This window comes from Pleurodeles waltl, chromosome 8 (genome assembly GCF_031143425.1).
Source record: "Pleurodeles waltl isolate 20211129_DDA chromosome 8, aPleWal1.hap1.20221129, whole genome shotgun sequence".
Classification (NCBI taxonomy): Eukaryota; Metazoa; Chordata; class Amphibia; order Caudata; family Salamandridae; genus Pleurodeles; species Pleurodeles waltl.
The window spans coordinates 11,693,324-11,710,670 of NC_090447.1; the positions used below are offsets into that span (position 1 = coordinate 11,693,324).

Genomic DNA, 17,347 nt, shown 5'->3' on the forward strand with positions numbered 1-17,347 from the left:
TATATTTTTTTGAGAAGCTTCACTGAGAGTTGGTCATCATCTCTGAAAGTTTTTCAGGACAAAGGGGAAGTGGTCCATTTAGAGAAAGATCTCCGAAAAGGGACGCCTCCCCCTTTATGAATCAGATACCACCCCATTTGAGGTGTCAGTATCAGAGCGATGGGGTTATAAACCTTAAGATTTTGGAAATTGCACGGTTTGCAATCGCCTAATAGCTTTATACATGAAGCCCAAAATACCCTCTGCTGTATATTTAAAAGCTTATTGCAAACTGGCTCGGATTGTCATAATCTTTTAAAATACCTCTGCCTTGAGCCACATTCCTGTATATGGTCACACAACTCCTCTGAGACTTACAATATCTTTATAGTATATGGAAGAAGCTATTTCATCCCACATGTTCTTTGATCTTTCTCGTATGTAATCTGTAGCTTCTAACTGATCCTGCATGAAAGGGTCAAATAAAGAATCGTCATTGCCTGCCATTAGAAGAGAATGTCAAATTGCATGGAGCTGAGACTGTATGCTGTATCCAGTAGAGGGATTAGGTCTACCTGGATGGGTCATCACTGGCAGGATGGGACGGGAGAGTTTGGACCTTCTTCTCCCCACGCAGCCCATCAAACATCTGATGCAGGTGTGCTGTTTGTGTCATGGCAGAGGAGGGCACAGTTGGGTAGTTGTACTTTTATCTTTGAAGACTACAGGTCTCTGAAATAAAGTGCTGTCCCCAAGAAGGTTGAAAAGGGAGAACCTTAAGTTCAAACAATGCCTGAGTTACTATTACATGCATGTGTTGTCAGTTAGGAACAAGGGGCCAATTTAGAAAGGTGTTTTGTTGTACGAAAGCCTGCAATTTGAAGGAAATAGAGGACATTTTACTTCCAAACAAGTCTGTGTGATGTACAAAAGCTATTTTGTGAATAAACAATATCTTCTAGTTTGTAAAAGTGTTCTGTGACCAATGCAGATCACAACTGAAAGGGGCAACCCCCTTCTATTTTTACTCAGAATGTGTTTTAATAATGGTTCTTGATGGCAGTGGTGGTTGAAAACAATTCATCAATAATATCTAAGGTGTTCCCATGTGTGCCCCCCCAATGTCTCTCCTTCAGTGTGAAGGATTCACATTGACATAACACACATGCAGGGCTGGAGGTGTGCTGCTGCTTGAACATTACCTACTGCCTCACTATAATTCATGAGACAGCAGCTTCTGCAGCATCCTGTGAATATCCAGTTTAGCACATCAGTCACATGTGGCAACCAACAGGTGTGCAGTTTGCATGTCCTAGTTTTCGATCTGGCCATGATACATCAGGCTCAATGTGCTTTTGATAAAACCAAGATGGGCTATTAGAAATTAAAAACAATCTTTATTGTTTTGTTAGTCAAAACCACACAATAACATTCGTCATACATATAAAGAGCCGTGCTGGACTGACACACATGAACTAAAAGAACCCTTAATCACAGAATGCAGTCTTTTTAGGGTAGCTAACAAGTGAACTAAGAGGTGTTAGTTCTGACTGGTGAGAGGCGACATTCTTTTACCATAACTCGTATAGCACTGACCACTGCCCTGAAGAAGGCCTCACGTAACATGGAACAAGTTCATGAATACAGCTGTCAGAGAAAGAGAATGCTCTGGGGGAAGAGTCAAACATCCTCCACAGGTCTAAGATTACCTTTGTGAACCTGCCCCTCTATGTGACTGCTTTAGGTAGTGTATGGATAGGCATCTCCCCTGGCATTGAAGTTGTCCACAAAAGCCTGTGTAGGAGTAAGTGTCACATGATCTGAAATCAGTCTCAACTTTGTGTCTTGCGGGAGCGCAGCCTTCTTCCCTCCCATTTTATTCCCATCACCCCAAAAGTTTCCCAGTTGTAAAAACAGTAGAAGACTAACATTGGCGAAACAAATAGGTCTTAGCAATCAGAGAGCTAAAGGCATTGTCAGTGCTAATGACAGGCAGGAAGGGCGGGAACAGGCCTGTGCAGGAGGAGCACCCCCAGCTGTGTGGGCCCTCTCTCCCAGAAAGGAATGCTCAAACCCCACCAGGGCCGCGTCCTTCTGCACCAAGTAAGGAAGCAAAAGGTACTTGAGACGATGGGGCCTACCATCTTAGGAGGGGAGGACCAGGGGTGGAACTCCTAGAGCTAGCACACGCCCTGACCCTGGGCGCAAGAGCGAGGGAGTAATGAATCAGACCCTCAAATACCACCACATACCAAACAGGGCACACTCTTCGCATGAACAGTTAGAGGCTTGAAATTAAGACTAATCAGCACCACAAATTCCAATACGTGGCAATGCTGCACTGTATTAACACTTCCATAACACGACTGTTTGCAAGGATAAGCTCATTTCACCTGTCACTGCATTACTCAAATAAACCTCAATATTTAAAGTCAAGATAAAGCTAGCGAGTCCTGCGTCCACGGCACGAGCTTCAAGATGCACACATAGGCCCTCATTCTGACCCTGGCGGTAGAGAACCGCCAGGGCCAACGGGGGCGGGAGCACCGCCGACAGGCCGGCGGTGCTCCCTTGGGCATTCTGACCGCGGCGCTTTGGCCGCGGTCAGAACGGGAAAACCGGCGGTCTCCCGCCGGTTTTCCCCTGCCCGTAAGAATCCTCCAAGGCGGCGCAGCTCGCTGCGCCGCCGAGGGGATTCTGACAATCCCTACCGCCATCCTGTTCCTGGCGGCTCGCCCGCCAGGAACAGGATGGCGGTATGGATTGTCGTGGGGCCCCTGGGGGCCCCTGCAGTGCCCATGCCAATGGCATGGGCACTGCAGGGGCCCCCGTAAGAGGGCCCCGCTAGTATTTCACTGTCTGCATAGCAGACAGTGAAATACGCGACGGGTGCAGTAGCACCCGTCGCACCTTCCCACTCCGCCGGCTCGATTACGAGCCGGCATCCTCGTGGGAAGGGAGTTTTTCCCTGGGCTGGCGGGCGGTCTTTTGGAGACCGCCCGCCAGCCCAGGGAAAAACTCATAATACCCTCCGCGGTCTTCTGACCGCGGAGCGGTATAATGGAGGGCGGCATCCTGGCGGGCGGCCTCCGCCGCCCGCCAGGGTCATAATGAGGCCCATAGTCACCCATTTAAGAAAAAGAAAAAAGTAGTCCAGAAACAACGGATTAAAATGCCTGCTCAAAAGTACTCTTGAGGAGTGCTACATAGCAGAAGAGGCATGACTTATGCATGTCCTTGTTAAATGAGGAGAATGAAAAATGGTGCAGCAATGGTGTCAGCAAATGGGAAGCCTATGGGTGTGCTGTAAGCCCACAAAGTAGGTACTGCATGTCTCAGTTCCAGACAGTACATGCGCGCCATATAGAGCCCAGACATACAAAGGCCTGACCAAAAGAGAAACTAGGTAACTGTGAAGCTCAGTAACATTTGTTCTCGTATGCTATATTTTATATCACACTTCTGCTTTTTCCAGGCACTGGAAGTAATATATCTCACTATTGCTTAAATTAATGGTACTCTGTTTCTTGACCTCGAAGTGATGAAGGCAGAGTCTGCCTTGCTGAACTCAAACCTGGGGCCTGCAGAGGATGGCTGATGATGCATGAAGTTTTTAAGAGGACAAATCACTTCAAGCTGAGTAAGGGAACAAAGAATTGGAGAAACCTCAGTGATTTCTGATAAATAATCTGGTTATTGGCAGGTGGGATATTATCCCTCTGGAGAAACTTCTTTTGCTGCAATGCCACTGCCCACTGGTGGGAGGAGATGTTCCATTTTCCCACCTCCAAAGTGCCTACTTTCGAAGTCAAACCCTAAATGTTCTGAGTTTTTGGAAGTTCACCAGTGCCGCTCTCACATCACACTCACCATCCACCGTTGATAGTAGACTTGCAAATATTGCATATCTTCCATATGCACCATATGACGTTGGAATTGCCCCACTTAAGTGCGCAACAAAGTTGTGGACGGTGCCAAAAATGAATATTTAGTTGTCAGAAAATACTGGTTACCATTTATGCTGAGTATTTTGCAACCAGTAAGCATTTTTTTATGAACTGACCTATGGAACATTAGGTTCTTTTGTAAAAAACTGAATTGGATTGAGTCGTAATCTGACCTACCTAACTAAAATTCATTAGGTAAGTTACAAATTGTGACTCAATCGGATTGGCAACAATCACTGCGATTGAGGTCTGCAGGGGTCAGGAGGGCACCATGTCTGTGATTCTTTTACAAGAAGGTTATTTTCTAATGCAGCCAGATTTTCATAAAGGAAGCAGTGTTGTTCTTTCTTTGGAGTTTAAGAGTTGTCACTGGTCACCAGGACTATTTACAACTCTTGAATGAACTTTTTTTCCATTCACAAAGGGAAAGGGGGCCTGATGTGTTCTCTTCTGTTTACAGTACATTACCACCTCCTCTGAGGTGTTGGTAAATTAATTGTAGGGTAGTAAATAAGAAAAAGCGTTTTGATGTTTGCAAATGCAGAATCAGATCATTTGTGACCATTAAAATGCTTAGTACATCTGCCCTTGGATCATATATTGTCACTCACCAGACAAATTATAATGAACATTGGGTTGATAGTCATAATGTGTGGTGCAGAGGACCACTGCAGGCTAAGATATATGGTTGCAATGAGAGAGGTTGCTGCAGGGGAGCGGATGGAGAGTGATGGCAATACCTGACATGGTCAGGTACCTGAAACAACATGACCAGTGTAGGCCGCATCAAAGCATTGGTCTGGTGGTTTACTGGTAAGCAGAGTTTGAAGTGGCAGAGGCTTCAGTAGTGGAGCTCTGGGAGGGGTACTTATGGACACAACATTTCTACAAGAGCAGTGCAGAAAGGACAGGCGTCACAACAAGCAAACATCAGTCAAGCATTGCCATAAGAGGGCACCAGAGAGTTCAGGCAACATGCCAGGGGCCAAACCAACAAAACAGTTTACCAGTGTCTTCCACCATTGCAAGTGAGGATCAGGAGGTTGACTCAAGAGATAAAAAACACACCTAGGTACAAACAGCCACTTAGGAACAGTGCGAAGATGAGGGTGGGGTACTAAGGGCCATTGCAAGGTATCAGCTTGTAACATTTACACGAGGAGGGACCCATATGTGCTTCACACCCCCAACCTCAGCTAGTAATCCCTTCCCATAAGGGGTGGCTGAAAAGGGGTTGTAGTGAGCCAGCAGGCTGCAGTGCTCTCCAGACTTGTGTTGAACTTGAATGTGCGACACTAGGCAGTGAGACAGGTGCCGTTTCTGCTTCTTTGCCTAATGTCACCCATCAGATGGAGAATGTGACTATTCACCCAGCTTCCCATGGATCACAGCAGCATCTGCCTTCATGGACAGGAGCCGGATCATGGCAGAGGTGCGACAGCGAGGTAAGTCGCCGTTAGCAGAGCACGTAGATGGGGTCCCCACTATCTGCTTACTTTGGTGATGGATGATTGACTACACCATACCAGATCCTTCTGTATGATAAGGAAAAGGACCTCTTATTAAATTGATTGGCTCACTGGCAACCATAACTTCCAGATGTGCTACATACTGCTCGTCTTCAGCCTCCTTGCATCCATTTTATTTTCAGAAACTAGGTTACCCTGATGTAAATTCTGCTCTCTTGATCTCAAGATCTACACTCCCACAGGGCATGAGCCTGCTACTTGTTGACCATATATACAGTTTTGTAGATACAATTATTTGTAATGTATATCATGATAAATGATACACAATGTTGAATAGCTGCTTTGGGATAGCCTCTTGGTTGCCAAAGGTTTTTGCCGGCTCTAATAACCCTCCCTTGTTGTCCTCCTAGTACGCTGTGAACTGTAAAACGATGGGTTCCCTACCAGAGATCATCTTCACCATCAACGGGGTGCAGTACCCACTCTCTGAAAAGGCCTACATCGCCCAGGTGATATATACCTTCTACACTTTAGTAGTATGTACAGAGTCACCCACAGTCCATGCTGATGGACCCAGGGTGCCAACCAGAAAGGGTAGTGGGCCTGATTCTTCTGCTGTGAGTTATCTCCTATGAGGAGGTACACTGTACTCAAGCGGTCAGCCTTACTCTGGTAGATAAGCACCGCAAATCACCTGTGAGGCTCTCAAGGTTCTGGCATTGCCAACTGCTTCATGTGTAGGTCTCGGATGAGCTGTAGTATGACACAACTCCTCACTTGCAGATCAAGTTTAATTCATTCATAGGGCAGAAGTAGTGCTCAGGGTTTTGTACAAGAGGGTATGGGAATCAGGATCTGAGCGCCTGATTTATAGTTTGGCAGAAAGGTACACCGTCACAAAGTGAATGTCAGCAGCATAGTCAGGATGCCATGGGCCCTTGTACAAGCAAGGAAAACTGCCTCTTTGGTTACCGTTGGGGCAGTAAAATAGAGCATTGTCAGGGTTCAATGGGCCCCTCAGAGCTCTGAGCCTCTGTGCCACTGCACCCGCTTCACCAGTGCTAGCTACCACCCTGGTGGTGGATTCTCTACCCACCCTTTTAGAAGTGGATTAGAATATAATCCACGTGTAATAAGGCAGATGTGATATCTGTCAAGTAAAGAAGGAGTAACCAGTCTCCCAAACTCTAAATACAGTCCTTCTTGACCTAGTGCTAATCTTCACTTATATTACAGAGATGAGGGAAACGTGCCTGAGCAGCACTGGGGTTTGCACACTTGGCATTTGATTTCTGGGAAAGTCCACCTTGAAAGCCTTTAAATATGGGTAAATAAAAGGTCAGTGAAAGATGCACCTGGAGCCATGCTGAGTCCTTCTTTTATTTTTACCTTTCATTAGGCCTCCTGCACCAGCAACCTACAGGCGTCCTCCCCTGGTCTCTGGATCCTGGGTGACGTCTTCATCCGGGAATATTACGTCGTGTTCGACAGAGCAAACAATCAGCTCGGCCTTGCTCCCATTGCGTGAAGATGACCAGTTCACAATGTTTACCTCTAATCAACACATGATTTTGCAACATTTTTAGAAATAAATGGAATATGCCAATGCTGAGGTGTACCTTCTTAGGGCTCTGTGCAGCATTCTTAGGGGGCATGGTAAATGTAGCAATGTATGGTGAATAAAGAATCTTTGTGAAACCAGACCTGTCCATTCTCTTCATTTGTGGGGAGGGAGGCATCTGTACCAAGGATAACCAGTGGGAGAAGAGCGTTCAATCAATCAATCAATCATGTTATTTGTAAAGCACAACACTATCACTCCTAAAGGTATTTGGGTGCTGCCTTGTGCTGTGTCTCCGTCAAACAGTTGTGTCTTGAGTTTGCTTCTGAAATCTGCCAGGGACGGATATTTTCGGAGATGAAGGGGCAGTGCGTTCCAGGACTTGGCAGCAGCGTAGGGAAAAGAGCAAAGGAGCGGCCCCTGCTGCTGGTGCAGTGGATGTGGGGGTGAGGGTGAGGTTGAGAGTGCAGGAGCACAGGAGTCTTGAGGGGACATGGAATCTGAGACAGTGGTTGATGTAGGATGGTCCTAGATTGTGGAGGGCTTCGCATGCAAGTTAGAGGATCTTAAACTGGCCTCTTTTCTGGATCGGGAGCCAGTGGAGGCTTTTGAGGTGTGTGGTGATGCTGGAGCTTTTGGGGAGGTTTACTATTAGATTGGCTCTGGTGTTCTATAGTGTTTGGAGTCTTTTGAGTATACTAGGTGGCTGGTGATCAGTGTGTGTGTGTGTGTGCCGATTTTCCTGGTGTCAGAAGGAATCCATTTGAAAATTCTGTGGAGCATTCTGAGAATGTGGAAGCAGGATTAGGTGATTTAGTTAACTTGTTGGTTCATGGCCAGTTCACTGTTGAGATTGATGCAGGGGTTTCGTGCATGGTCTGATGAGGTAGGAGTAGGTCCGAGTTCAGTTGGCCACCAGCTATGATTCCATACTGAGGCATTTGTCCCAAAGATCAGGTCTTCCATATTGTCTGTGTTTAGTTTGAGGCAGCTGTGTTTTATCCATGTTGCTATGTTGGTCATGGCGTTGCGGAAGTTGCATTGTGGGGGTCTTTGGAGAGCGGGATGATGAGTTGGGTGTCATCTGCATAGGAGACTATGTTGAGTACCTGGGATCTGACAATGTCCGCAAGGGGGTCATGTAGATGTTAAAGAGGGTGAGGCTGAGGGAAGATCCTTGGGGTACGCTGCAGGTGGTGCTCTTGGGTACAGGGGTGAAAGGGAGGAGGCGGGTGCTCCAGGTTCTGCGGTGAGGAATGAGAAGATCTGTTTGAGGTTGTTCTGTTGAATGCCTATTTTGTGGAGTCTGTTGAGGAGAGTGTGGTGGAAGACTGTGTCGAATGCTGTGAAGATGTCTAGGAGGGTGAGAGGTACTATTTCTCACTGGTCTAGAAGGATCCTGATGTCGTCCGTGGCAGCAATCAGAGTGGTTTCTTTACTGTGGTTGGCCCAAAATCCTGATTGTGTGGAGTCAAGGAGGTATTTAATTTTGAGGCATGAGGCAAGCTGATGGTTTATGGCTTTCTCTAGTACTTGTACCGGGCAGGGGATCAGGAAGAAGGTCTATCACTTTTCAGGTTGGTGGGGTCAACAAAGGATTCCTTAGGGTGTGGTTTCTGTTGCGTCTGCAGAGTTCTGTTGTCAGTCTTTTGACTATGTACTAGGGATCTGAAGAATGCACTGTGTGTGACTGCTGAGATGTGTTAGAGTCTGGTGTAATGGACCAAGACAATGCAGCTGGTGAGCATCATTAAAACTAGAAGTAAGTTTCCTAAACAGAACTACAGGCAAGCAGCCTCTGCAAGCCTCATTACTTAAGGACTGATCCGTAAGCACCAATCACACTGATGTTAGGAAGACTGAATGAAAGTGGGGCATGGCTTGGATAGCCACAATGGCAGACGTGTGAGCTGAGCTCTTCTGGCCTGCTGTTCTCAAATCTGCCTCTATCTTCCTGCATTGGGAGCTTGTCACATAATCGTCACTCAGTGGAGGGGGAAAACTGTTGTTTGACAGCAGGAGGCTGCTCCGCGTGGGCTGTCTCCCAGCTTGTGTAGTGTTCCCTTAGGAGCAGGGCCTGCAGGCCATGTGGGTGGGCCCAGATGCAGGCTGGACACTTTCCTGGCCACTGTGGGCCTGAGATCAGACCAGGACAGCATTGGCAGCTGGATAGGTGAGCGGTGGGACCTGCTGTTGGCCTGGGGTCCTGCTCCCTGATACTGCCGCCTGATATCAGCCGGGGGTCTCGCCCTCCTCTCCCTCACAGCAATGGTCCCATGGCCCTGCCTTACTGTTGCTGGTTTGTGACTGTTGGATAGCAGCTCGGCTGACACTCGGCTCACAGTTGTGGCCTGTGTTCATGCCTTACTCGGGCCCCCAGGAGAGCCTAGCAGAGATAGTCGGCGCCCCCCATAACTCACCTGAACTCACTGCATCTGCCGCTGGGCTCCTGGCTGCCTGTTTTACATGGGCCTTTGCCCTCAGGGAGACACCAGACTTGTGTCTCCCGACCTTTCGCTTTCTAAGATCCCCTGTACAAACGTCCTTTGAGGAAAGACCTTGGAGGCTTAGACCCAAAATGGCTGACCTCTAGAGGCACCTTGGAGACCTTAATGAAAGAGTCTGGCCCTGCTTTGGGAAAAGTGGCTCTGCACCCAGTGCAGAACCACTTTCTTGCACCCCTTAGCGCCCCCCAAATGCCACCATGTGCGCACCGTATCTAAGATATGGTGCACCATGGCAGTAGTTAGGGGAACTAGCATCAAGATTTTTGATGGTAGTTCGGAGCTTTGCATGATTAGTGTCAAAAATGTTTAAGCTAATCCTGCAAAGCCCATTTGAGGCCCTTTGAAAACAATGGCATGCCTCCTTTTAACACCTGTCTGAGCAGGTGTTAAAAGTGCTGAAATAAATGACTTAAGGAAATCTTTTAGACTTCTTTCCACCATTTTTCAGCCCACCTAAGAAGGGAATGCCCCATTTGCATATATTATGCCTGGCGCAGGAATAATTTAGCGCAAAGGCTTACAAAGTGGTGCAATGCATGCATTGCTCCACTTTGTAAATTTGGCAAAGCGATCTTGGCCTCGTTGGACCACATTAGTGTAAAAAAATGATGCTAATATGGCGCAAGGAGGTGCTAGGGCTCTTAAATCAGCCGCTAGGTTTCTTAAAGGGAAAAGCAGTGGAGGTAGAGGGTTCTTCCCAACGCAGCAAAATAGAGGTTGTGGATCTCCCAGAGGTCTGGAATATTAGAGCAATGCAGATACCATCCAAACTTTATCAAATCCACTGTGTTCTCAAACAGGTTCATATTGGGACTGAAAGAATTTCACATCAAGAAGCCTAAAGGAGATAGACTCTAGAAGAGGTGGTGAGGTCATGTTTAGGTCAGGGTAATACCACCAATGACTGGGATTATGCTACTTGGACCTTGATGTTGGTGAGGACGAGAAGTCCTCTCAGTGTCCTATCACATTAGGTCAACCCTGAAGGTTAGTTTGTTTTCCTTGAGACTCGGTTGGACAGCTCTCCTCTTATCATAGACAGTATATATGCCCCTAACTTGGACCAGCCGCACTTCCTACATCACATATCATGGCCAAATGGGTGCGTATTCACTGGATTATTGGGTGTGATTTCAATTGTGTTATGGATGCCTCTCTGACCTCTCACACACCCCTCGTTCCAGTTCTCTCCCATGCTTAATGCCTGCAGCCTCATCTTGTGGCTTCATCAACTGCCCCTACAAGATGCTTGGAGATACCATAATCCCTGAGTTAAACTCTACTCCTTTTACTCCCCAGTCCCCAATTTGTATGCCCAGTTAGATAGAGGGTATGCTCAAATGCGCTATGTCCCCAATTTCCTACCCGGGCTACCTGGGTAGGAAACTGTGGGGCCACAACCCCATACTGATGGATCTGTCATGGGGTAGGTCTCCCAGGCCACACACCCCCATCTCCTACCTGGCGCCCACAACCCTTAGTTTTGGAGGACTCAGTCTTTCAGGACACATGGGTCTACTATATTTCCACTTTGTTTTTAGCACAATGAGGGATCTGCCACTACCCCAGATACAGAAATAGAAGCCTTCAAAGTGGTCATCAGAGAGTCACGTATTCAGGAGTGGAAGGCCCTACCCCAGGAGCTAGACAGGGAAGAAGAGGCCTATTTAGACACTGAAAGACAAACTGTTGGTAACCAAACATTACCACCCTACTTATCTCAGTTACTCATAGAGGTGGCCTGGCTGATGGAACAACAACATTTTCCAAGTTTAATCAGCCTATGCTGTCTGAGCGCAGTCGGGGGGTAATAAATCTGGCAACCACCTGGCCTGGTTGGTCAGCAAGGAGTCTCATAGGCCCCAGTTCTATCACTTCACCCCCCGGATGCTTCTATGTCCTTAAATAATATCTTGTTTCTTCCCCAACTGGAGATCCCACAAGTTGATATCCAGGCTTTCCTGGACATCATCCTTCTAGCTAAATTAAACTCATTGGAACATGGGGAAGATTATGCGCTTATCACTGTCCAAAATGTCACAGAAGTTATTTCTGGGCTGGCCGCTGGGGATATCCCTGGAACTGATGGCCTTTCAGCAGAATATTACACTTTCCCAAGCTCTTTGACTCTGAAACTAGTCAAACTACAAAAAGCTACACTTGACACTAGATGCCTGCCCACCACTCTTCATGAAGCCTTATTGGTCTTCTTTCTAAAAGCCAGAAGGGATCCCATGAACCCAGCATCCTACCTCCCTATTGCTATTGTGAATGAAGACTATACAATTTTGAGTAAGATTTTGGCTAGTCGCATCCAGTATGTACTTCCTCAGTTGACCCGCACAGTGACCAATGCAGATTTGTCCCAGGCCGCAATAACTCCTCAAATATCTGATGATTCTATAGAACTATGGAAGCTACATAGGCTCACTGGCCTCGAGCTGCTACCCTCATTTTATATTTGGAGAACGCAGTTGACTCCGTTGGCTGAGATTTGGATCTCACACTATTAAGCAGATCCAATTGTTGTACGCCAACCCCAATGTCAAAGTCTACTCTGGGGGTTTAAGCTCCCCAGCAATTCTGGTTGGGAGAGACACCAGACAATGTTGCCCTCTCTCCTCTTATCTTTTAGTGCTAGCGATGTGTAGGAAGCTGGCTGTTTATGTAGTGTACAAATGTAGAGGAACACTATGCAAATAGTCCAGGCGACTCTTATTGGTTTGCAGTACCAAGAGCTCTACATGCAGTAGTGTGGTTGAGCAGTTTAGGCTTATTAGACGGCAGAGTTTAGCATTTGTTGTGCACTGTCAGTCAATAAATGAGACACAAACTCAATGAGAGATCCCAGACCAATTCAGAAAAATAACACAAGTTTTTATATATATTTTGACAACAAGGTCAACGTACTTTGGTCCAAATTTACGACAAAGTGGCGCAGCATGGTGTCACTTTTGAAACACAGGGATGCGCCGTATTTACAGGAATACCACGCACCCCTGTGTTTCCCCCTGCTCCAACAAAGGCATCCTTGCACCATAGTTCAAGGGTGTCTGCATTGAGGGGACAGAGTGTTTATGTGCAGGAAGGTGTTCCTTCCTGCACAGAAATAATCTACAATGGCGATTTGCCACTTTGTGTGCTGCAAAATGCAGGACAGACAGAAGTATCAAAGCATAATTTTGAAATGATTGTTTATGTGCAGGAAGGGACAATTTCCTGCACCTAAATAATCTTTCATTATCTTTTGCTCCTTCTATGGGTACTGCAGAATGCAAGAGCACAAAATGAGGGGTAATAAAAGTATTCCTTCTCGTTGTGCCCTGGGGTGGCGTTAGTTTTTTGCTCTGCCTCAGATTTACGCCTTCTTTGAAATCTAAGGCAGACTCAAAAGCAATGGCTCTTTCGGTGGAACACCCACAGCAACACCCACTGCATGCCCCTCTCACACAGAAAACTGCGTTGGAGGGGCCTATATTTACAAAGAGGCATTAAGCCACAAAAATAGAAATATGATGCACTGAAAAGTGCCACCGGAGCATCAATGAAAGTGCCGCTCCAGTGGCGCTAGGGCCTTGTAAATCTGGCTCTTTGTTTATTATTGAATTTTCAAGTAAATAGCAAGAAAATACAGAACTGTCAGATTTAGGCATGAGCCTCGGATGCTTTTCCTATGGGAGAATCATTCACCGGACTTATAGACGACTTACAGGACTGCTCTTTTGGACTAAAGGTGAGTAGGGGCCAAGGTCAAGGAAAGCACCAGCAGATGAAGATTACCTGCCTCAGGACTCTGGGTAGGGAGGTAATATACGCAGGGTAGCTTTGCAAGCTAAATGCTAGAGTCAATGGGGAGAGTACATATAAGAAAAAGGTTGCAAGCAGGGACTAGGTTACCAGCCTGTCAGAACCCAGGGTGGGGGGCCTGGCTCTTGAGGGTCCAGGACCTCAAAGACACTGTTGACTTATATGAGCCCAGTCTGGGGAGCTTGGATGTAGAGTTGTTTTGTCCGGCGTGGTTGGTGATTTATAGGCTCTCACAGTTCTTGGGGTACCTACAGGAGAGGGAAAAGAAACGTAGCAGGGCCTCTTTTGGTGTCGAATCAATCCTTCTTGAAGTCTCTCGACATGCAGGTAAGTTTGGACAGCAGTGGTGTTCCCACTGAACACAAACAAGCCTTCTTGCTTGCAACTGGCTATGGTACCTCAGATATTTGTGCAGGGAGGCTCCGGGCAGGCTCAGCATCTCGAAACCTAGATGGATCTATGGGGGTGAACTCTTGGACACTCTGTATCCTCTTCCTGATAAGTTGCTGCCTCAGTGAACTGGATGGTCAGTGTTGGACCTGGACCTTTTTGTAGGGTCATCCCCAAACTTTTTGCACCCTTCCTCCTATTTTTCCTGACCTCTTTTTGTTGGCTTTTGAACTCTGAGCACTTTACAACTGCTAACCAGTGCTAAAGTGCATATGCTCTCTGTGTAAATTATACTGTTAATTGGTTTATCCATGATTGGCATATTTGATTTACTAGTAAGTCCCTAGTAAAGTGCACTATAGGTGCCCAGGGCCTGCAGCACTGCTTGTGCCACCCACATAAGTAGCACTGTAATCGTGTCTCAGACCTGCCACTGCAGTGTCTGTGTGTGCAGTTTTAAACTGTAAATTTGACTTGGCAAGTGTCCCCACTTGCCAGGCCTAACCCTTCCCTTTTCCTACATATAAGACACCCCTAAGGTAGGCCCTAGGTAGCCCCATGGGCAGGGTGCAGTGTATGGTTATGGTAGGACATATCCTATTGTGTTTTATATGTCCTGACAGGGAGATACTGCCAGATTCGGTATTCACTGTTGCAAGGCCTATCTCTCTCAGAGGTTCACCTGGGGGCTGCCTTTAAACATGTTTAAAGTGTAGCTTCCCTTTGGGAGCAGATCGACATGTGGCGTTTGGGACCTCTGAACTCACAGTTTAAAAATACATCTTTTAACCCCTTCGCTGCCAGGCCTTTTCCCCCTCCTGTGCCAGGCCTTTTTTTGCCTATTTGGGGCAGTTTGCGCTTAGGCCCTCATAACTTTTTGTCCACATAAGCTAACCAAGCCAAATTTGCGTCCTTTTTTTCCAACATCCTAGGGATTCTAAAGGTACCCATACTTTGTGGGTTCCCCTGAAGGAGGCCAAGAAATTGGCCAAAATACAGTGAAAATTTCTTTTTTTTAAAAAAATTGGAAAAAGGGGCTGCAGAAGAAGGCTTGTGGTTTTTCCCCTGAAAATGGCATCAACAAAGGGTTTGCGGTGCTAAACTCAGCAGCTTCCCAGCTTTCAGGAACAGGCAGACTTGAATCAGAAAACCCAATTTTTCAACACAGTTTTGGCATTTTACTGGGGCATACCCCATTTGTGCAATTTTTTGTGCTTTCAGCCTCCTTCCAGTCAGTGACAGGAATGGTCATGAAACCAATGCTGGATCCCAGAAACCTAAACATTTCTGAAAAGTAGACAAAATTCTGAATTCAGCAAGGGGTCATTTGTGTAGATCCTACAAGGGTTTCCTACAGAAAATAATAGCTGAAAAAGAAAAATATTGAAATTGAGGTGAAAAAAACATCAATTTTTCACTACTTTTTACTCTGTAACTTTTCCCTGCAATGTCAGATTATCGAAAGCAATATACCGTTACGTCTGCTGGACTCCTCTGGTTACGGGGCTATATAGGGTTTGTAGGTTCATCAAGAACCCGAGGAACCCAGAGCCAATAAATGAGCTGCACCCTGCAGTGCGTTTTCATTCTATACCGGGTATACAGTAATTCATTTGCTGAAATATAAGGAGTAAAAAATAGCTATCAAGAAAACCTTTGCATTTCCAAAAAGGGCACAAGATAAGGTGTTGAGGAGCAGTGGTTATTTGCACATCTCTGAATTCCGGGGTGACCATAGTAGCACGTGAATTACAGGGAATTTCTCAAATAGATGTCTTTTTTACACACACCCCTATATTTGGAAGGAATAAATGTAGAGAAAGACAAGGGGCAATAACACTTGTTTTGCTATTCTATGTTCCCCCAAGTCTCCCGATAAAAATGATACCTCACTTGTGTGGGTAGGCCTAGCGCCCGCGACAGGATATGCCCCAAAACACAACGTGGACACATCATAGAAAACAGAGCTGTTTTTAGCAAAGTGACTACCTGTAGATTTTGGCCTCTAGCTCAGCCGCCACCTAGGGAAACCTACCAAACCTGTGCATTTCTGAAACCTAGAGACCTAGGGAAATCCAAGGAGGGGTGACTTGTGTGGCTCGGACCAGGTTCGGTTACCCAGAATCCTTTGCAAACCTCAAAATTTGGCTAAAAAAATACATGTTCCTCACATTTCTGTGGCAGAAAGTTCTGGAATCTGAGAGGAGCCACAAATTTCCTTCCACCCAGCGTTCCCCCACGTCTCCCGATAAAAATGATACCTCACTTGTGTGGGTAGGCCTAGCGCCCGCGACAGGATATGCCCCAAAACACAACGTGGACATAACACAGAAAACAGAGCTGTTTTTAGCACAGTGACTACCTGTAGATTTTGGCCTCTAGCTCAGCCGCCACCTAGGGAAACCTACCAAACCTGTGCATTTCTGAAAACTAGAGACCTAGGGGAATCCAAGGAGGGGTGACTTGCGGGGCTCGGACCAGGTTCTGTTACCCAGAATCCTTTGCAAACCTCAAAATTTGCCTAAAAAAACACATGTTCCTCACATTTCTGTGGCAGAAAGTTCTGGAATCTGAGAGGAGCCACAAATTTCCTTCCACCCAGCGTTCCCCCACGTCTCCCGATAAAAATGATACCTCACTTGTGTGGGTAGGCCTAGCGCCCGCGACAGGATATGCCCCAAAACACAACGTGGACATATCACAGAAAACAGAGCTGTTTTTCGCAAAGTGACTACCTGTAGATTTTGGCCTCTAGCTCAGCCGCCACCTAGGGAAACCTACCAAACCTATGCATTTCTGAAAACTAGAGACCTAGGGGAATCCAAGGAGGGGTGACTTGTGTGGCTCGGACCAGGTTCTGTTACCCAGAATCCTTTGCAAACCTCAAAATTTGGTTAAAAAAACACATGTTCCTCACATTTCTGTGGCAGTAAGTTCTGGAATCTAAGAGGAGCCACAAATTTCCTTCCACCCAGCGTTCCCCCACGTCTCCCGATAAAAATGATACCTCACTTGTGTGGGTAGGCCTAGCGCCCGAGACAGGATATGCCCCAAAACACAACGTGGACATATCACAGAAAACAGAGCTGTTTTTAGCAAAGTGACTACCTGTAGATTTTGGCCTCTAGCTCAGCCGCCACCTAGGGAAACCTACCAAACCTATGCATTTCTGAAAACTAGAGACCTAGGGGAATCCAAGGAGGGGTGACTTGTGTGGCTCGGACCAGGTTCTGTTACCCAGAATCCTTTGCAAACCTCAAAATTTGGCTAAAAAAACACATGTTCCTCACATTTCTGTGGCAGAAAGTTCTGGAATCTGAGAGGAGCCACAAATTTCCTTCCACCCAGCGTTCCCCCATGTCTCCCGATAAAAATGATACCTCACTTGTGTGGGTAGGCCTAGCACCCGCGACAGGATATGCCCCAAAACACAACGTGGACATATCACAGAAAACAGAGCTGTTTTTAGCATAGTGACTTCCTGTAGATTTTGGCCTCTAGCTCAGCCGCCACCTAGGGAAACCTACCAAACCTGTGCATTTCTGAAAACTAGAGACCATGGGGAATCCAAGGAGGGGTGACTTGTGTGGCTCGGACCAGGTTCTGTTACCCAGAATCCTTTGCAAACCTCAAAATTTGGCTAAAAAAAACACATGTTCCTCACATTTCTGTGGCAGAAAGTTCTGG

The 17,347-nt window shown here is 46.6% G+C and overlaps 1 protein-coding gene across 1 annotated transcript in view; it reads left to right on the plus strand.

Annotated features, from left to right (window-relative positions):
• LOC138249030 (pepsin A-like) overlaps positions 1–7,096 on the plus strand; it is a 44,002-nt gene extending 36,906 nt beyond the window's left edge. Inside the window, exons 8-9 of the mRNA XM_069203089.1 lie at positions 5,806–5,904; positions 6,795–7,096. Coding sequence (XP_069059190.1) covers positions 5,806–5,904; positions 6,795–6,923 — 228 coding nt within the window. The 3' untranslated portion in view covers positions 6,924–7,096. The remainder of the gene's footprint in view (positions 1–5,805; positions 5,905–6,794) is intronic.
• The last annotated feature ends 10,251 nt before the right edge of the window (positions 7,097–17,347 follow it).